The sequence below is a fragment of the Schistocerca americana genome, chromosome X (assembly GCF_021461395.2).
Source record: "Schistocerca americana isolate TAMUIC-IGC-003095 chromosome X, iqSchAmer2.1, whole genome shotgun sequence".
In the NCBI taxonomy this organism is placed as follows: Eukaryota; Metazoa; Arthropoda; class Insecta; order Orthoptera; family Acrididae; genus Schistocerca; species Schistocerca americana.
The window spans coordinates 740,336,051-740,358,497 of NC_060130.1; the positions used below are offsets into that span (position 1 = coordinate 740,336,051).

At 40.8% G+C, this 22,447-nt stretch overlaps 1 protein-coding gene across 2 annotated transcripts in view; it reads right to left on the reverse strand.

The window, feature by feature from the left end:
• LOC124556856 (plexin-A4) overlaps positions 1-22,447 on the reverse strand; it is a 973,893-nt gene that overhangs the window by 24,054 nt on the left and 927,392 nt on the right. For both annotated transcript variants that reach the window (XM_047130878.1, XM_047130877.1), the window contains 11 exons: positions 11,884-12,046; positions 11,325-11,533; positions 7,737-7,868; positions 7,358-7,559; positions 5,213-5,792; positions 4,795-4,960; positions 4,585-4,704; positions 4,263-4,505; positions 1,991-2,167; positions 1,513-1,762; positions 1,104-1,368 (listed from right to left, as the gene is read on the reverse strand). In XM_047130878.1, coding sequence (XP_046986834.1) covers positions 1,104-1,368; positions 1,513-1,762; positions 1,991-2,167; positions 4,263-4,505; positions 4,585-4,704; positions 4,795-4,960; positions 5,213-5,792; positions 7,358-7,559; positions 7,737-7,868; positions 11,325-11,533; positions 11,884-12,046 — 2,507 coding nt within the window. The remainder of the gene's footprint in view (positions 1-1,103; positions 1,369-1,512; positions 1,763-1,990; positions 2,168-4,262; positions 4,506-4,584; positions 4,705-4,794; positions 4,961-5,212; positions 5,793-7,357; positions 7,560-7,736; positions 7,869-11,324; positions 11,534-11,883; positions 12,047-22,447) is intronic.

Below are 22,447 nucleotides of genomic sequence, written 5' to 3' on the forward strand. Positions count from 1 at the left end.
TCGCACACCCAGCTGGTGTTAAGAAAATTTCGTAACATATTTTGTCTTCATGTAACCAATTTAATCTTTTGTGAGTGTGCATGTGTGGTGGCAGTAACTTAGGGGCAGAAGAATATTGGGAGGGGGAGGCGAAGGAGGGGCATTAAGGCAAGTTTACATGTGTCGGGTGATCTAAAAACGAGCACCCGCAAAATGAGAAGACAAATGAAAGACGGTACAAATGTTGCCATCTAGTTTTAGAAAATAACAAATTAATTTCTTTCCCAGTGGTGCATCCTGAAGATCATACACGACATTCCAACAGAGGGGAAAAAAGTATACTTGTCACAGTGAAAAATAATATAATCGTCACTACAGTGTTACTATTAGACTTAGGCAGAAAAAGTTGCTATTTACAGGACACGTACACAAAGAGTGGAGGCAAAGTTTCTAGCTTTCAATAACAGAGGTTACTTCATCTACTAATTGATATGACCGGCTGGGAGTGTAAGGCTATTCAGGGTTTAAGTGGCAGGTCAGCCAGGACATCCCAAGTGAAGGATGACACTTTTGATATCTCTCTTACACTTTTTTCGTCTTTTGTATCATACGAAGGAACATCTCATTCTGAAAAATCAATATTTTTATCACACTTTTTTGCACATATCTCTTAACGCTTGGTAAATTGAAGCTGTTTTATAATACAGTAATCCATTAGGTGCACATGCTTTTTTAAACACAGAAAATGTCATAAACAACTAGCCATAAAATACTGTAACCAACAATAAACTGGTCAAAATTAACACTGCCAAAATAGCTTCCCACGATATTCCCTTCAGCTCAATGTGTATAATTTAGAGCTCTGAGATCTGAAAAGTGATCATCTCTTGGATAAGTAGGTATGTCACACAGCTTGTTCTGCCCTGAAAACTAACAATGTAATATTTTCTCTATATACAATGACCACAATGATAACAACAAAAACCTCCACCACCACCACCACCACCACCACCACCACCAACAACAACAACAACAACAACAACACTGCAGTTTTGCACTATACCATAAATATACTGTTGATGCAGCAATTATTAAATAAACTAAGATTATGGTATGTAACTCACCTGTCCCTCATTGAGAAGTATCGATTGCTTTCCAGTGTCCTAATGAAAAGTAACAGGAATGTTTTATTCATTATAAGCTGACCAAACAATCTAAGACCCTTTTCTTTTCGTAGTAACTCTGGCCGTTCCCACTGCAAGACAGCATGGTCATCCATATTAGGGAATAATATTTTCATTGCATATGTTCGATAGTCCAGGAACGGAATACCACCAGATGTTAGATCACCTGTGAGGTCAGTCATCTCTGTCTGCAGCTCGGCAAATGCTGTGAGGAAGCAAAATTATCTTTCTTTATGCAGTCAGATTAACTTTTCCTCATGGCACTTCCTTTAAACATTATGTTGAGTATAAAGTCAAAACAATAATAGCTTGCACATATCCAAATTAATGACCACATTAAGTATCATACCTTCTTTGCATTCTGCTGCAACACGAAGTTCTAGAATATCCATCTGTTCTTGCATGTTTTTCAGTACACGATTACTTTCAGTTGATTTACGACGATATGCAATTAAAAATCCAATAAAAACAAGAGACAATACAACAATAGCAATAATTATTCCTAACAAAGCTGGTTTTGATAGCGGACCATTAATAGCACTCGGAGAAGCATAGCTCAATTTTCCAATAACGTATTTGAGTTTACCACCAACAATTACCTGAAAATAAAAAAGAATCAATGGTATTAACATTGCTTTGGATTACTAAATGTAGTTTGATCGTACAAGTGGTTAACTGTCACTAAAAGGTATGAAAATTGGTATACATGACCGAGTTTTATATGGAAAATGAAGTTTTCAAGAGACTTTGGTGAAATGTGGTTGCAAAACACATGAACTTTTTTCTGCCAGCAACAAAGCAATGTATTAATATGGAAACAAACTAACCACTACTTCAGGTAACTCTTGTGTGTTTGGGCGGCCATCATCATCCAGTGCTGGTGGCTGAGTAACTGGAGGCCTACAAGTCAACTGCTGACGAGAAAGTGAAGTTACATTACAAAAACTTTTGCCTATTTGGACCACAACATCAGATTCTTGGCAGGCTCTGTCCAAATGTTGACCCTATGTAAACAGAAAAAATAAATCACAAAATCTGTAAAATAAAATTAAAATTGAAAAGAAAAAAAAAAAAAAAAAGACAAGGAACTGCTTCCACCTTTGTCAAATGTTTCACAGGCATTACATGGAAAAACAAAGACGTTTTTGGTATATTTGCTAGTAAATGAATAAGTCTGCAACAAAGAGATCATCCAGAATGCATATAATCTCTGAAACATACAGGGTAGTCAGAAACAGTCCGTAAAGCTTGTACCTGTCCTGCAATGGAGGTTGTGCTGACAAACAATTGTTACGAAAAAAATCTATACATTGTGCTGTTTCTAAGTTATTTAGCATTGAAGTGGCCAGGTCACTGTGCATGCAAATTCAAGCAGCCTATCAGATACAATTAATATCAATTGTTCTCATAGCATAGATGATACCACATGAGACTGCTCAGCCTTTGGCTCCAGTTCAGTCCTTACTATCAGCCCATGTCCAATTTTTGTATCACTCTCTAGTTTGGTTTTAAAAATATATTTGGCAACACCATCTCTTGCAGGCCTCTTGAATTTGCGCATGCAATGGACTAATTGACTAAATTCTGTGCTAATTAACTTGGAAACAGAACATCATTTCAAATTTTTTTCCTTAACAATTTTTTCTCAGCACACCCTACCCTGCAACACCCTTACAAGCTTTTCAGACTGTTTATGACCACACTGTATTTTACTGTGATACCAGTTAAGTTACGGAGGAGCTGGTGCTTCACGAATTCTTCACAAGCTCTGCATCTAGTGTTATTCGCAATGAAATTATGTATTGTTATAGAATATACATTGGAGCTTTCATGAAAATAGTAAGAATTATTTTTTCTGTGACAGGCGCATAATGGATGCCAGTGGCAGAACTCACTACAGGTATGATACAAGGTTTTTTATTATTATTTTTTATACAGCTGGGTAAAATTAAACAAAACATTCCTGCAAGTTTGTCACACTACATTAAGGAAATCATATGTAGATATATACAGGTTCTGATTAACTGCCTATCTAATTTTGATCTCTGTCAGAAAGCTTCAGTCTATTTATTCAAGGATGATGCCAAAGAGTCTGCATCTTTGTTGCTTCATTGTGGGTATTAAATGTCAAGAGACACAATTTTACCCATAATAACCATACTTGTTGCACTGACAGAGATTTAGCTTTCCATCTTATTGAAAGTGTATACTAAGATCCACTTCCTAAAATCAATTTTGACACCTACGTCAATTGAAATCTGCATTACACACATAAAATATGCATATTTTTTTAAATGGTTGTGCTTTTGTAAGTAACATGCATTTAGCTTCTACATTCACTGACAAACCTCATTAACTAAAACTACAGAACATTATCCATCTTCATAGTTCTTGTGTATCTGCAGATAATATTAAATATGAAAATGGATAAGAATTTTTGTTTTCACAGCGGTTGCTTATGAAATTTCTTTGCTTTACGAATTATTTTTGGAACACTGTTCTATTTTCTAATTTAATTGGAATAATAGATACCGTATGACTGATTGTAATGTCATACTAGCGGTTAAGAAAGGACCCCTCTCTCTTGTTCCAAATCTGAAACTGGACCTGGTAAAACAATGTTTTTAAGCTTCATCCATCTTCACAACTGTGACAGGTCTATGACCATAATTAAGTAGAAGAATATACAGGAATTTCTGGTTGAAAAAATATGTTTTATCTCCATCAAATTTAAAAATGGAACTAACTACTTGAAAACCGATCATATAACCAGAGAAATTTCATCTGTAAGAGTTGCAGAAACAGCAGTTCCAATCCATTTTCCTTACTGAAACTATGTTTTCTGAGTTTATTTCTAAACTATCTCCATTATACAAAATAAATTAAATTATGCCCATATTTGTGGGTTTTTTTCATTACATAAAATTATTTATGATAAAAATTGAGCCTAAACTATGTTAATGCAGAAATATTAACATGTAGAACACATATTGCTAATTATTTAATAGGTGATATCAAATATATTCTTCTAGACTGAAGTTAACAAGAAGTCAAATTTGCAAATCCAAAACATTTAACAGAGTACAAGAATATACTTACATTGATTGTCAAGTAATCACTCTTGTAGTACTTCACTTCCTCGTCGAATGGTTCATAAATTGGATTGGGATACAATAAGAAATGACTGTATCCAGGCTTTACTGAAAGGTTACGAACACCAGTTACATTATCCATCAGAAAGCCATATTCTAGAGTGAGAGGGTGTTCTGCATCTGGCTCACTGGTTACTTCAATCGTTGGTGATGAGCATGCCATATTTGAGTTGCTTTGCACAACACATTTCTGTTAAATAATATCATCAAAAAGTTAGAACAACAGTAAAGAATTGATGGAAACAGAAAGCAATAAAATGAATACCTACACTCTCAAACATTTTGTCACCATAATAGACATACATCTGTGGATTCTGTATGTAAGCTAGGTTCTTCCCAGATACCGATATTCTTATGCCTCCGGCTGGAATGCCCTTGGGAATTTTGATCTGAAATACAAATATTTAACATTCATTAGCATTCACGAACATTCTGCACTGCCATCTGCGCACAGTAATGTGATCTCAAACAGCACCTACCTGTCCTGCAACACCAGATTCAACACTTTCAATAGTGGGGTCTTCCACATACTCAAACAGTTCTTTGTCAAAAATTCTGTCGCCCTTGTCAAATTTCATTCGCAATTTCCCACTTCTCTGCCTATCTGATGTGCTTGTAATACACAGGGCTTCATCTGGCTTTGTCCTAAGAACAACAAGAACTTATGTTAACTATCAGTAGTTCTATAAGGCACTAGTTAACATCCACAGTTCATAAAAATACTTGACTAACGAAAGTAAAATGTTGTATATGTGACAACACAGCGTATTACTGCTGTACACCAACAGCAATATCAGCATTAACAAATGCCACAACTGACGAGAAAGTCACTTCTCCACAATGTAACAATATTAAGCAATATACTTCAACACATTCAAAGTTATAATTAATACGTACTCAGTTATTTCACATGGCAAATCATCAATAAAAGCCAAGATTCGGCTTCCAGCATTCATGAAGCGGCCAGATATCTTCAGCACTGTACCACCAGACCGTGGACCATATTTTGGTGTAATAGCTTCTATCAAAGGATCCACAAATTCATAATTGTGTTTTGATTCTCCACGAAAGTCCTCAACCCTCACAATAACTGGACCACGCCTTGGCTCATTTGTCCCTGGACCATCCACACGACACACAATCTGCTTTGTCTTTATGTATAACTGCTCATAGGGTTCACACTGAATTCCAGCTACACTCACACCACCATATATATCTGCAAACGTCTTTCCCAAGTTTATTCCATAGATGGTTATATTTGTTCCACCTTCCCAGGGACCCAGCTGTGGTTCAAAATCTGTTACTTCAGGATTTGGGCAGGTCTGATTGCGATTCAACCAGACACCAGATCCTTGGTCACATTGCTCTTTTACTTCACAGCGATCTGATACTTGGCACCACCCACAACTGTACTTCTCTGCCAATGCTAGGCACATACCACAGTTGTCTGCCATGTCACGACATCGGTAGATAACCACTGGAAAAAATTAAAATCAGAACTGTGATTAGAAAGATGATGTAAGATTATTGAACAAACTCTGCAAAGACTATATTTCTTAATGATGAATCATAGTAGCTTAATATGAATAGGAAAAGGAGTAAAGCTAATGGCTCACCAAATAGTTCAGTAGTTGAGCAGTCAACAGGCACATAAAATGAGACCGAAATCATTGATAAGCTTTTGGACAAGTACTTTCCTGAAAACTAACATTGGACAAAGGCTTAGTGATGAAAACTTAGCAATGATTTCAGTCCAGTTCGTGTACCTGTTGACTGCTCAGATATAAGGTGAGTGGTTAATTTTACTCCACACAGAACTTTCCAGTATTGTTTTAGTACTGAAAGATAGTCAAAGAAAAATAAATGTAAGTAAAACTGCAACTGCTAATAAAAAGGATGTGCTGTGCATTAGTATGCAACATGAAGTTTTGTTTTCTGTGAGTTCCACCTTAATGACCAGCATTTCAAAACTTTGTGGCTTGGATACAGCGTTTTCTCTTTTCCTTGTCTCTCATGTCAGACTGATGAGCAATGGTCTATTTCAAACTGTACATTGCAGTGCAGTACTTTACAACCAGCTTTTGCACAACAATTCTGCATTATGAAAAGGAATATACCACGATTTCACTGCCTGTGTTTTCCCAACCTATCATTTTGTATCTGTCCCTCAAAACACAGATTCAAACTTAATCTTTAAAGCATATGTCTTCTGTCAGCTAACGAGACTTAACATTGACCTTTCTCACAACTTCTTCATTTCTTCATCTTTTCTCTGATCATAAATGAGAACCTTTCCTTCACCTCATTCTTTGTCTCCACAGAACCTGCTTTATTTCATTATTTTCTCTACTTCCAATACCTCCACATAAAATCTGCAGTTTTTATTTATTTATTACCATATTTGCAACTGATAGTGATTTTTATTAGTTTTATCATCTTTAGCTGCTTCTCTCTCGTCATTTTTTTCAATGTACTATTAATTTTCTCCACATCACCTCACTGAAACTCCCACATCGGTTATCTTTTCTGCAGCACTCTCTTTTTCCACATAATAAAAATGCTGTGTGAGCATATATTATTTCTCTGATGTAAAGAAAATCATCTATAGTTGTTTACCTTCTACACGGAGCCTAATTTCTCTTCTTAAACTTAAAAGTTTGAGTGATCTGGCCTCAGTTTCAGTGCCTTCAAGTGTCTTTTTGTGTCCTTTTTTTTCTTCTAATCGTATAAAAAAAATACTGCTTTCAAAAGCTTGATGTAAACTGTGAATTTTTAGTTTTCCCTATCACAATCCTTACGTTTTTTCAATGCATTTCATTTACCTTTTTTACAATAATTTGTTTGGTTATATAATATCCATTAATCACTCAATATATTGAATTTTTCTTCTTTTCGGTTCTGTCACAGGCCTTACATTCAGAGTGTTGACAGTTAATGTTTTCTTGGCTAAGACTGGTCTTATATTTGACTCACAAATAATATTTAACATGCAAAAATGTTTCTTGGATTTTAGTAGCTGTAAATTACAAATGACAAACTTACCATGTATATTGTCAGGATTGTCCAGTGGCTTTGAGCCTCCCCAAATAACAGCAAATGTAGCAGTTATATTTGGAGCCCGTGATGTATATGAAAATTCCATCATATCACAGTATATGGTGTCACCCAGCAGCTGAGCGTTCACACTTGTCACACGGCCTTCAATGTTGAATTGACACATAAAGCGGGTCTGCACAATAAATTGCTGTAAACAGCCACATGCAAATCAATAATTATAAAATAAAAACCAATATACCTATATATAAAACACTATTATGAAAAGCCAAGTAAAACACAGTTAGTTTTCAGGTAATAATTATTTAACAACTCTGGAAGTATCATTGGAAGTCCTGAAACTACTGCAAAACAAAGTATTCCTTACCCCAATAATATGAACTTTGACTCTTATGCTTTTCTTGATACCAGATGATACAAGAATTTCTGTGGATCCACCAGCAGTAGCATTAATTGTGGGACAGAAGCCAGGACCACTTCGGTAGCTTGGACCAATTCGCTGCAATTTTAATGTGTACTGTTAACTCACAGACATGAATCTACATTCAGGTTATTGCACCTTAGGGTCATAATTAATAATGAAGTAACTATGCATATCTGTTTGTTGCTGTTTCTTTATAAGTAAAGTTATTTATATGCAGGAGGGTGTATCCACAACTATATTAGAAATTACTCTGATGTAAAAAAAATATAGAAACAGACTACTTCAATACCATTTTGTCATGTAAATCCTTAACAGTACAAACTCAAAAACCACATATTTTATAACTACACATTCTTTTCATTTATTTGATAAGATTAAATTGTTTCACATTGTCATACATTATGTATATGAGAACAGAAATGCAAGACATTTTGGAATACCACACACTATAGTACAGCTGCCTTAATGATGACAATGATGATGATGATGATATGATGATATTTGCACGAGTTCTTTAGCACCTATACTAAAATATAAGGAGATGAGTGTGGTAAAGGAGACACACATTAAAATTTTACACTTGCAGCATAGAAAATGTGGATGGACACTACGGAACTATAACTGGATGAGCCAGTTATGTTCTGCAGCACACAATAACCTATGATCTAAAAGTCTAGGTAGAAGTCTAAATAGTTCACAAAATTTTAAAAGTATACCACAGTTTTCTTATAATCATTTAAAAGAGAGGGAATGCCCCTGCTAAAACTTTCTTTTACCATCTTTTCAAAATGTAAAGTGAATTATGTTGCATAAAATAATGTATACACCACAAGCACCATAGAATTAGCAGGTGGGTGGGGAAGAGAGGGGAGGGGGAGGGGGCAGAACAATGGACAGTGCCTGATTACAAAACAAGCCAGGGCAACTTTGTTCCGTCAGATTTACTAGTATAAGGCGTGCTATCACTAAACAGCTTCAGCTCTCTGACTTAACAGAGAGCTGGCAGCCTGCAGGGGAATGGTACATTGCAGTTTCACTTGGCTACTGCATCAGTTTGCTCATTTCTCCAGCCTCCATTGTGTCCTGGCACCCAGCAGAATGAGACATGGTTGTCCTGTTAGTATAAGACAAGTGTACCCTATACATTCTAAAATATTTCCTTTGATGGGTTCATTTGTTGTATTACCTGTAATACAGTGGGGAAATTTGAGCTGGTGTGAAATTTCTTGCTGTGATGCTGCCTCATATGCCAGAGCATGCTACAATATGCTACAGCAAAATCATGGAGAATAAGTAAGACATTTTGAAATAAAATCTTGAAAGTTACATGAAGAGTGCATTCTTTTTCAGACTTTCGTCAAATCTAAAATAAATCTGAGCCTCTAGAGAAGCAAAGGATGTGCTCCATTCCAATCTTGGCATAATACATTGATACGGACTACATCCACAGTAAAAGGCAATCCTTTGCACAGATTCTGAAGTGCCTCATTGCTCACAGCTGTTCCTCAAGTGGGCAAGAAACAGTATGGTATGAAGGTGTCTGTGCATGGATAGTGTGTTATAAGTTTCCTAAACTGTGAGGAATCAATACCTTTAGTTATGCGTTGATTCATTGGCCTCTGTACATAGCCTGGGAACAAAGCTGGCCCTAAAAACCACTGTGAGCATGATATTACGTAATAGTACAATGCATTTACATTCTTAAGTAGAACTGTTCATCAGACCTACAGACTCAATTCAACCAAGATTGCATGATGACTCTGTAAAGCTAGGGGACATAGAGACTCTGTCTATTCCCCATGAACTTTGACTATCACTTACACAAAGCTTCTAAGAACTGTACATTTAGGCCCTGAGATATGGCTATCAACTAAGCTTAAAAACAAACATAACGCACAGCAAAATCACTATTTATTTAAAATTTAGGACAGTCTCTCTCACCAACAGCCCAGGGAAGTTAAAAACTAGTTGTGATAAATTAAGGATAACAAAAATGAATTTCTCATTTGAGAAATTCAAACCCTATTCTACATCCATTCTTTCAACTCCTTAATTGTTAGATGCAGCTGAAATATTATTACAGTGAAGCTAGAGGAAGGAAAGAAGACAGACAAATAGTCTAAAAATAAAGAAAACTGGGCAGGTCTTATTCCTGTGGATGCTGTAATGTTAATAGAAACAACAAAAACAGTACCACTTAAAACATAAGATTCACCGACACCTTTTTCTAGCCCAAAGTGATCATATATTACACTGTAAATGGAAACAATAAAAATAATGGGAGCCAGTTATGTTAACACTATGACAACTACCCTACATATTTAGTCATACCCAAGCTTTAAACATAGAATTAAAATAATAATTCTCTGTGAATTAGGAAATTTTCTGTCATTCATGAAAAGTTAAAAAGCATAAACAGGAGTTTTTTTTAAATCTGTACCAATATGCTGTAATGGATCCCGCTACAGCCAGGTAAGTCACACGGAACTCAGAGTCCATATCCCACATAGAGAAGGGGCAGCTGTATTCTTCATCCTTGGTGGAACAAAAGTCACTACCACTACCATCCATCCAAGCAACCCTTAGCATATTAGTTGGTTGAATCACTGGCAAAGATTAGCAGTAGTATGTACAGAAGCAGTTGGTATGTTTCAGTAACTGTCACAGATTGAGAGCCAACATTGGCCTTTGGAGCAACATACTTCATTGATGAAATGAACGTTGGCAGCTGAGCGGCCTTGACTGCCTTTTGCACATCAGAGTGTGAGATGCATTGAGTAACTTTTTCTCATTGATGAATATCTGACATACCCTACTCAAAATTGGATGTCTTAGAGAGCAATTAAAAGGAAGAAAGGAGAGATTATGATTTAACATACTATTAATGATGATATCTACACAGACAGAGCACAAGTTCATCCATTTGTCTTGAACAGGAAACTTAAATCTGGATGGCTGGACCAGATCTGTACAGTCATTCTCCTACATGCGAGTCCATTGTCTTACCACAACACAACCTTACTCATTCACAGCAACACTGGCACACTAGCAAAAGAAATATTTGTTCTGTGGGCAGTCAAAATGCCTCTTTCACATGTCATGTGCAACAGCATACTGTGTTAGATATATAAGGCTCTATTTTCAGATAGATTCTTGCAGCTTGACTCTCATTTATCCTTACTTGGAGTCTTTGTGAGTTTACTAGTTACTACCTTCATACTATTTCCTTCACCAGCTAAACTATTGTCTTCCCATTCCTGTTGCAGCTCTGTGTAATCCAGGTGAATTATGTACCTGCAGTTGACTATGCAATTACTATAATTTACAGTGGTATATGGCACATTTAACATGGGATTCTGCATGTAGTAGCTTTCACTATACAGAATTATAGTTTAAAAAACTATTAATATATTCCAGAGAGTTGTTAAGTAACATATTTGGTCAACTATAATGTCTGCATAACAATAACAGTTACTAGTAATACAGCCCAAGAAGAGCTGTCTCCTATACAAACAAGAGAGAATTACTTACACTGACACCAGTTACTAGGATGTCATTGCGGCAGTTTTCTGCAGTGTCATGTGTGCAGCGATGGCCGTCTACGCACCAATCACAAGGGAATGATGATGAAACACATTGTGTGCACGAGCTGTATGTGTTGCAGTCAAAAAACGTGAAGTTGGTTGCAACAAAATCTGGTCCAGATGTCATTCGTACAGATAGTTTTGCCGTGAAATGATCTGAAAAGATTTGACTATTTAGCACAAGTGTAATGATTCTTATGGTGAAACTTTCATTTAGCAATGACATCAACATGATCAATGGTGGGTGATGTCAAACAACTGTCAATGTTATTCTTATATACAGATGTCATCATTTAAAATTATGCAACTTCTTGAAAAAATCTCAAAAGGAAAATGACATTAAATTTTACATAGTTTGATCAAATGGTTACAAAAATAAAATAGTGGTCAGAATAGCTGTTCTTAACCAAAAAATGTGTCTCTACCACAAAATAAGAAATACAACTAACTACATGCTAAGGAAATGAGAGAGAATTAGCCAACTGTAAAGCATGCTTTGTACTTACGTTGTCCCTGAGGTATTGAAGGAAGAAGATCTGTCCTTGGTGTTGTGCAGTTCACACCATAAGGTTTACGAGTCGCATTTGTTATTAGTGTCTTATCCAGTGCAGTGAATGCACACAGAAACTGGCCAGAAAGTGTTGGCAGGTTTTCAATTACGAGTTCCAGCTGCAATGAAGAAGTCAAGTCTTAGATCTTGGCCTTAAAATGACTTCAGTTAACATTGAAGAATTATCTGCAAATAAAGAACTTTTACTCTCTGACATGTGCAGGAATGTGATATTTTAATCTTACAGGAAACACATAGAGGACCCACTAGCCATAGACCAAAAATCAAATGCATGATATTAGCTTCAGAAATACAGCATGAACAATATGGGAGTGCAATATTCACAAAGCCTAGCCTTATGGTTCAAGCGGTGGTGATGACACATATAGATAACATAGAAATTTTAAGAATTGAATTGAAGACATGCACAGTGACCTCCATTGACAAGCCACCTGGGGTAGATTTCAGATTCAGAGAACCAAGTAACTTTCGAAAACAGTCAATCACAATCATAATCAGAGATTTCAATAGTCACATCACTACACAGGGCTACCAAGAGACAGATTCCAATGGAGAAGAAGTCGAAAGATGGACAGAGAGATCTGAACTCAAGTTTATACACAACCCAAAATTACCAGCCTCTTAACATTGGATGATAGGAATGCGGATACAAGCCTGACAACATATTTTGAACAGATTGGATTGTTCAGCACACTGTTAAGTCGGTAGTTAACGCACTACCAAGGACTCAATGTAGACCCATCACACTGACCATAAAAGCTGTAGTGTGTCCAGATATCATCTCATTTAAAAGGTATTTCAGCTTCAAAAAGGTATGTTGGAGATTTTTCACAAAAGAACTGGATGCCGAGATTGATGAGATACCTCCAGTTGCTAACTCCTAAGACACATTTATACAGTACACCAGACGAATATCTTGGAAACACATCCGTAGAGGCTGCTGGAGGGAATCCATACCTGTGATTTATGACAACATAAAAATAACCCCAGAAAAGTATAGGCACCTTTACAATATCAATCCAGTCTCTGAAGACAACTTGGAGGCTGGAGAGGAAATGCTCACCCAAGGGAGCACCTTTGAGGAGTTGGATGAGAAATTAACAAGCAGCCCCAAAATACTTACCAAACCCAGCAAAGATGCAAGTTTGCAGTTTCAACATGACGATTAATGAAGCCAAAAGAAAACTCCATGTGAGTTGGAAAGGACAAGGAGCTAGAGCACTACTACATTCCCCACTACTTAGGTAGAATGTTGGTCTGAACTCTGTCATGTAAACAGCACTGTTCAGACACTAAGCAGAAGGTCAGTGTTAGGAATAACATCATTCATAAACTGACCAGCTCAAACTGGGGTGCTGACCCACAAGTGCTTCAAACTACAGCCATTGCACTCATTTTGTCAGCAGCTGAGTATGCTGCACCTGTGCGGAAGAATTTGGCCCATGTGAAACACATTGATGAGAGCATAAATGAGTTGCCTCATATCAGGATATTTGAGGCCCACACCAACAGAGAAGATCTACCCTCTCATAAGGATAGCTCCCCCCCCCCCTCCCCCCCAGTATATGGTGGCAAGTACACTCCTGGAAATTGAAATAACAACACCGTGAATTCATTGTCCCAGGAAGGGGAAACTTTATTGACACATTCCTGGGGTCAGATACATCACATGATCACACTGACAGAACCACAGGCACATAGACACAGGCAACAGAGCATGCACAATGTCGACACTAGTACAGTGTATATCCACCTTTCGCAGCAATGCAGGCTGCTATTCTCCCATGGAGACGATCGTAGAGATGCTGGATGTAGTCCTGTGGAATGGTTTGCCATGCCATTTCCACCTGGCGCCTCAGTTGGACCAGCGTTCGTGCTGGACGTGCAGACCGCGTGAGACGACGCTTCATCCAGTCCCAAACATGCTCAATGGGGGACAGATCCAGAGATCTTGCTGGCCAGGGTAGTTGACTTACACCTTCTAGAGCACGTTGGGTGGCACGGGATACATGCGGACATGCATTGTCCTGTTGGAACAGCAAGTTCCCTTGCCGGTCTAGGAATGGTAGAACAATGGGTTCGATGACGGTTTGGATGTACCGTGCACTATTCAGTGTCCCCTCGACGATCACCAGTGGTGTACGGCCAGTGTAGGAGATCGCTCCCCACACCATGATGCCGGGTGTTGGCCCTGTGTGCCTCGGTCGTATGCAGTCCTGATTGTGGCGCTCACCTGCACGGTGCCAAACACGCATACGACCATCATTGGCACCAAGGCAGAAGCGACTCTCAATGCTGAAGACGACACGTCTCCATTCGTCCCTCCATTCATGCCTGTCGCGACACCACTGGAGGCGGGCTGCACGATGTTGGGGCGTGAGCGGAAGACGGCCTAACGGTGTGCGGGACCGTAGCCCAGCTTCATGGAGACGGTTGCGAATGGTCCTCGCCGATACCCCAGGAGCAACAGTGTCCCTAATTTGGTGGGAAGTGGCGGTGCGGTCCCCTACGGCACTGCGTAGGATCCTACGGTCTTGGCGTGCATCCGTGCATCGCTGCGGTCCGGTCCCAGGTCGACGGGCACGTGCACCTTCCACCGACCACTGGCGACAACATCGATGTACTGTGGAGACCTCACGCCCCAACGTGTTGAGCAATTCGGCGGTACGTCCACCCGGCCTCCCGCATGCCCACTATACGCCCTCGCTCAAAGTCCGTCAACTGCACATACGGTTCACGTCCACGCTGTCGCGGCATGCTACCAGTGTTAAAGACTGCGATGGAGCTCCGTATGCCACGGCAAACTGGCTGACACTGACAGCGGCGGTGCACAAATGCTGCGCAGTTAGCGCCATTCGACGGCCAACACCGTGGTTCCTGGTGTGTCCTCTGTGCCGTGCGTGTGATCATTGCTTGTACAGCCCTCTCGCAGTGTCCGGAGCAAGTATGGTGGGTCTGACACACCGGTGTCAATGTGTTCTTTTTTCCATTTCCAGGAGTGTATCTGCCAAAGTGGAGAGGAAGAAACAGATGACAAATAACCATCATCATACTCTACACAGGCACTTATAATAGCCCAGGTAGCTTCACTCAAGAAAGAGCTGCCTCTGGAGGTCAGAGCCAATCACCATCACTGTCAAAGAGAGGAGATTTCAGCCATGGAAGGAGGCAACACCAAATACTACCTTGGAGCTGAAGGAAGAACTTGCGGCTAGAAGTAACCAATCCTTCACAACCTGGACATCTCAGCAGGCTGTGGACTAGGATCTCACACTGCAAGCATAACCTTGCATAATGAGGCTGCTTTGATGAGGAACCATTATGTGACTGGGGGAATGACCAAACAGACGACCACCTACTGATGTGCCCAAACCTCAGCACAAGCTGTACCCTGCTAGATTTACAGCTAGCTAAAGATAAGGCCATCTGTGTAGCTGATTATTGGGCAAAATACATTTAAACTTTAAATTTTATTACAGTTGACTTAAACTAGATATTAACGTATGGTGTTCTGGACATGGAAACTAAAATAAAAATAATAAATGATCTTAGTTACACCAAAAATTAACAGTTTTGTCCACAGCATTTGTCAGTCTGATGAACACCAAGTTCATGTTTTTTTTATCTTATGTGCATGACAAGTGTGTATCAGTTTCATATCAATCGTATGATAATAAGAAGTCAGAATTTGAAACAATCAGACTTGGGTATAACATGTTTCTATTTTAACACTTTCTGATGAACATAAATGATCCACTTACATTTGCAGAAGATTCCACTTCTGTTGCTTTTGCAGATAGTGGAAGTACCTGTATAAAAATTAGTACCAGTCATTTTACTGGAAAGTCGGCTAATGAAATATTTGAAAACTTCAACAGATGGTTAAAGGCCAGTGTATCATCATTAAACCTAATATAAATAACACAAGAATCTCACACAAACAGAACTTGTATAATTCGTCACATGATACACTACACTGTTAAATGAGATGGATGGATAGATGGATTGATGGGGTTACAGGGACCAAACTAATGAGGTCATCCTATTCCTATAGGTGTCAAACCAGGAATAGTCCCCAGAGAGGAAGGACACAAAACATAAATCACAAAGAACCCAACTGTGCATGAGAATCAAGAAAACTAAGAGATAGAAGCAAACAGAAGTGAGAGAAGGGCAAAAGGGTAAAGCTGGGTAAGTTGGTCTGTCCAGAACACAGTAGGAGACCACCAGGACACATTACGTGATGGGAGATGCACAACTCTGCATCTGACCGGTGCTTCCTTGCCCTCCATTATGACAAGAAAACGTGGACAAGTTGATAAATTCTCATGAAAGAGAACAATGACTATGAGACAATAAATCAACAACATATGTAGAAGAATTAAAAAGGTTGGAAGGGCAGGGGCCAGACTGAACCACCAAGCAAAGGCAGCCATGGGCCCCCGGGTTGGTGCAGATGATGAGGCACCCCTACAGGCCCTCAAGCAGATGTTGAAGCCAATGTGCATTATGTCACAGAGAGAAATAGAAACCACCTTCATGGGTAAAATGTACAACTGGATCAAACACTTTTCCATTGTACACTAGTATCGGAGACAGTGTGTAGGCTTCGCTGTAATGTGGCCAAAATATGGAAGTCTAGTAGGATGTAGGCCACCGAGAGTGGGTGGATCATCACATAGGTTGTGGCCATGGGTCAGCCAAGTGTGGCCAATGTAAATCAGACAGTGAACAGTAGGTTCCCTGTGAGATGTACAAACAGAAGACTGCCACATCTCCACAGGCCACTTTATTGCTCGCAGTTTGTTTGGAGAAACCAGGACACACAAATCCTTGTTCCAAGCCTCCAACAACTGATGGGCAGATATGACCAAAGATCTAGTTCTGGAGCCCCCATATTTGAAGTCAGCATCCTGGTAGCCAACTTGGCCAACCAGTCATGACATTCATTCCCTGGGATTACAATGTGACCTGGGTTTCCAGAAAAATATGACCAACTGCCCAGCTTCAGGGGCAAGGAAAGAGATCCTGGACAGTCATAAACAATGGATGTTCAGGATAGCACTGGTCAATAGTCTGAAGACTACTTAGGTAGTTACTGCCAATTAAGAGCATCTTACTGGTGCAACAACTAACATCTTGAGTGAGGGTTCAAGCTATAGCCACCAATTCTGTAGTGACCACACTGCACCCATTTGGCAGGGAGCGTTGTTCACTGTACCCGAAATGCGAAGAGGCAAAAACCAGTTTGTCCACCGACTGCAGAGCCATTACTGTACGCCATTTCCAAACCCAGTTATTCACAATGGATAGGCTGGAATGGGTCGCGAAAAATCATGAGGTCTACAGAGCCTTTTGGTCCAAAGGACAAGTTGAGACTTTCCGAGGATGGGATACACACCAAGGGGGTATCCCCAATCTCTCCCTAAAACGAGGTGACAGTGAGGGAAATTGGAGTTCAGAGCAGAGACCCTGTATGTGAACTGTGACCTGGGCTTCTGTTGTGAGAGGTAGATATCCTTACCAGGAAAGAGGACATGGTAGCTTGGATGCTCAGGGAAGCAGCTAATATGTATTGCATAGTTAAGCAATAGTTGCTAACAACTACCCATAGGAGCCACAAGGCTCGTCTGAAAGGCACCTGTTTCATGTTAGACCCAAATGGTGTACAGGGTTCAGCATCTGCAATGCTGAAGGAAATGCCAAACCATATGCCAGACTCCCATAATCAAGGCAGGACAGGGTCAGAGCTTTGTAGGGCTGCGAAAGTGTACAGCAATCTGTGCCCCATCTGGAGTCACTCAGGCAGTGAAGAGTATTAAGATGTGACCAGCATGTTCACTCAAGTAGGCAAAGATGGGGAAGCCAGGTCAACTGGGCATCAAACAGCAGTCCCAAAAAGCGATAAGCCTCCACCACATTGAGCAGCTGCTCATCAAGATAGAGGTTTTTTGTGGATGGACAGTACGATGGTGACAGAAGTGTATGATGCATGTCTTGGTGGCTGAAAACCAGAAGCCATGGGTATGAGCCCAGGACTGCACCTTCTGTGTAGCACCCTGCAGTCAGTGTTCAGCAACACCTTAGTTGAGGAGCAATAATAAATGCAAAACTCATCAGTATACATGGACAGTGACACTGTAGTCCCCCCAGCTGCAATTAGACCTTCGATAGCCAATAGAAAAAGAGGCATACTCAATACAGAGCCCTGTGGAAACTATTCTCTTGTGTATTGGGGTGAGTGGGGGGGGGGGGGGGGGGCGGGTACTGTGGGAAGCATTGACTTGAACCTGGAAAGTACAGTGTGACAAGATGTTCTGGACAAAAATTGGGAGTGGGCTGTGGAGACAGCACTCATGCAGGGTAACGAGGCTGTTGTGATGCCATGTGGTGGCATAATAAGACACTTGCAAGTCAAAGAAAAAATTATAAGATGTACATGTTGGGCAAAAGTTGACCAGATAGTAGACTCCTGGCAGATCAAACTGTCAGCTGTAGAATGGTTTAGGCAAAAATCTCCTTGGGACTGAATCAAAAGACACTGAGACTCAAGGTACCAACACAGGTGCTGGCTCACCATTCATTTGAGTAACATGTAGAGAACACTAGTCAGACTAATTGGGTGATAGCTGTTCACACCAATGGGGTGTTTACCTGGTTTCAGTACTGAGACAATCACACTTTCTCACCACTGAGATGGGAACTCAACCATCCACGCTACAGATATAGTTGAAACTGGCAAGAATGTGACATTGCAATCCACCTATTAGCATTTGACCATTTGGCGGAGAGTGTGTTCTGGCCCTTGAGCTATGTTAGGGCAAAGGGAATTCCCACTCACTGAATGGAGGATTATATGGCTCCAGGTGACATAGTGAAAGGTAAGTGACTTTGTGCTACCCACTGTTTGAGTACAAGAAATGCAAGCTGATAACCCTCAGACGCAGAACCTCAAGCACAATGGAAAGTGAAGTGTTTGGCGACAGTCTGGCTCACTATAGATAACACCATTCAGAGAGATACCAAGTTCACCTGTGGAGGACTGGTGTCCACAGAGGTGTCAAATCTTTGCCCAAACCTGGGAAGGAGGAGTACGCAGTCCAATGTTAGCAACATACCGTTCTCAGTATTCTTGTTTCTGGCATTTTACCATGTAGTGGACCTGGGCACATAGCCATTTAAAGGTAGTGGGGTGCATCATCAACAGTTACCATGGAGAGCTCATTTACAATCTCTAATGGTCACGGCAATTTTGAGGGTCCACCAAGTTACTTTCTTCCGAGAAGGAAGAATAGGGTATCAATAAGTCAGATACATATAATATGGCTCCAGTTGGGCTCTGGGCAGCCACATTGATATCTCCACAGGGTAGAGTGCTGAGACTGACAGCAGAGGAGGGGGCATCCCAACCAGTTTTGTCGAGACCCCCATCTGCGTGGACACCCAGGTGAACAGTAAATTATCACTGTCACACAGGTTATCACAAAGGTTCCAATGGCTAGAGATGAGAAGGTCTGAGCTGCAAATGGGAAGATCAATGGGGGAATAATATTCACATGTCACAATGAAGTGCGTGGGAACACCGGTATTCAAAAACGCAAAGATCAAGCTCTGTGAGCAAGCTTTCAACATCTTTCCTGTTGCCAGTGGTCATTGTTCCATCCCACAAAGGGTTGTGGGCATTGAAGTCAAGCAGTACTAGGGAATGTGAGGGGGGAGGAGGGAGGGGGAGAGAGGGGAGCTAGGAGAACAGTGCAGACCAAGATTCCATGACACTTCATTGTCAGGAGGTAGATATGTATTATGGACAGTAAAATCCAGAAACATGCTTGCATTAACAGCCACAGCCTCCAAAGTTGTATCAAGTGGCATGTGTTTGCTTGTAGATAGAGCCCAGAATGTGTTTGCAAACACAGCCCGATGCTCTTCCATAGTCAGAACAGCCCCGACAACCACAGAGGGTATGGGTCTGCGTTGCTGAAAACCAAGCTTCTTGGGGGGAGGGGGGGGGGGGTAATGTAAAAATCAGTGGAAACATATGAGAGGTGTCGTAGCTCAACCAAGTGGCCAAAAAAACAGCTACAGTTCCATTGAAGGATCGCATCATCAATGAAGGGCAAAAGGAGGCAGGTCATGCCTCAGGAGTGCCTGCTGCCACTAGGTGTGAGGATATGGCATCAATACAAAACAGTTCAGAATCAGGATGTGGGGTGGAGGGGGGTCTAGAGCCACGGGGGCATCAGGAATGCCACCTCAGTGACCAGTGGCATGATGACCACTGGAATCTCCTTCTTCTCAGAGTGCTTCTTCTAGTTTTTTTTTTGTTTTGTTTTTTTTGTCTTTAGATGGTTATGATGTCCATGAGGGATTGTCTACCCTAGGTTCTGGGACAGAGGAGGAATACAAAGTCCTATGACCCACAACCTGTGGCTCCCTCAAGCCACTGGCTGGCATCTGGTTGCAGATCAGCAGATTCCTGGCAAATGAGCACCCCAAGGGACCCATTCCTGGTAAGAGATGCTGGAAGAGGGCATTGCTTCTCTGGCTGGGGTTGAAGACTGATGTCCCCAGTGGATGGGGAGTTCATTACTCCCAAAGGGGGTATGTGGTAACCAGTAGGAGGTGGCCCCTGCAACCACCAGGGGAGTGGATGTAATAGAGCAGCTGTAAGGGCCTGAAGTAGGAAACATGGAGGACAATGGTACAGTGCTAGAGAGGATGACATTGCCGTAGCTGTAGCATACATCATCATCATCATCCATGTAGGATGCAGATGGTCATACTTCTTCTTGGCATCTTGATACCCGATTTGGTCAAGAGTCTTGCATTCTTGGATTTTCTTCTCTCTTTGGAAGACCGTGCCATCCAATGAGCAGGGTGGAATGGTGGTCCCCACTGTTGACACAGATGGGAGTAGAGGTGCAAGGAATGTTCAGGTGCAACTGACATCCACAATTCCTACAGATGATGCATGTATTACAATGTGAAGACATGTGTCTGAATCTCATGGTTTTGTAACAACACATGGGAGGGGGGACACACAGTTTCACATCACATCAATACCCCATCACCTTGAGCATTTCAGGAAATGAGTCACCTTCAAAGGCCAAGATGAAGCTCCCAGTATCAACCCTATCATCATCTGGGCCCTGCTGGACATAACAGAGAAAATGCACACCTCATCACTCCAAATTATCACATAACTTACCATCAGTCTGTAAAAGGAGATCACAGTAGAAGATGATTTCCTGTACCATACTGGGACAAAGGAAGTGTTAAAGTTACTGGAATGTCACCCAGCTTGTCATAGGGGAGAATCATCTGCGTCTGAGCAGAGGATGCTATCTTTAATCAGAACGGGGAACCACTTTTCATTTCTGAAATCACTGCTACTTCCCCAAACCAGTCCTGAAGGTGATCAACAAAGAATAATGGCTTTGTAGTACAAAATAAATCCCCATCAGTCCTAGAACATACTACGCATCTGGGGGAGTATTTCTCCCTTTTTCCCTAGCCCTACGATACTCCCACAGTGTAGCCAGGGAAGGAAACATTTTGGCACCGTAGTTCTCTGCGCTATAATATGTCTTTCATTCAGAAGACACTGCTGGGGCCATACAGCCACCAGCAGAAGAAAGTTTAATTCACTTCATGTGTGAGTCATCCACCATCGAACCACTCACTCAAAATGGGGGCTCTTCTCATGGATGCCACCCAGTCATAGCAATTGCTACCTGGCCAGTAAATGATTGCTTGGAGTCCCTGTGCCCCAGACATGACAGACACATGCTCCTTAGCATGCACTGGGAGCTTCCAGCTCAGGCACCAATAATTTATTCCCTGTGTGTTCAGGGGGCTACCACCCTGCAGGTACTTGGTGACCTACATCCCCCCCCCCCCCCAAATGGAATGACTAATGCACTGGGTGCTAGGTTTTTGGGTGTATTACCTTTGCCAGAAAGGAAGGGTGCAAAGATAGAAAGGCTCAAAAGGTGGAATATACATTGCAGTGAGCAACCTTTCCCACACAATCCGCACTTCTGTAAAATTTGGAAGAGGAATAGCTGGTCAAACCCATCAATGGGGACCATGTGGTTAAGAATAAAAATTTGTAGAATACCGGGAGGGAAGAAATCAAGTGTCCAGTATTGTAAACCACATCGATGCATGGTCGGCCCCATCCAGTGCAAAGGCAGAGGGGAAAGAATAATAGAAGGGTGGACTTGCAGCACAGAAAGGAAAGGAGCACTGCAAGGACTAGGGCTTTGTGTTGGCCAGGCACATATTCACAAAAGAGTTGTGAGCCCTCTAGGGGGTGTTAAAAGAGAAATTAATTGTCAGGGTTACAGGACAGCAGTTGTGGCATTCTTCTGGGAAAGCCCACTTCCTCATCATGAACACTGCTTGATCTGCAGTTAACTTACAGACTACTCCAATAACACAAAAAAACAATAAAAAGACTCCAAAGGTTTAATGTTAACACAGAAAAGAATCACATA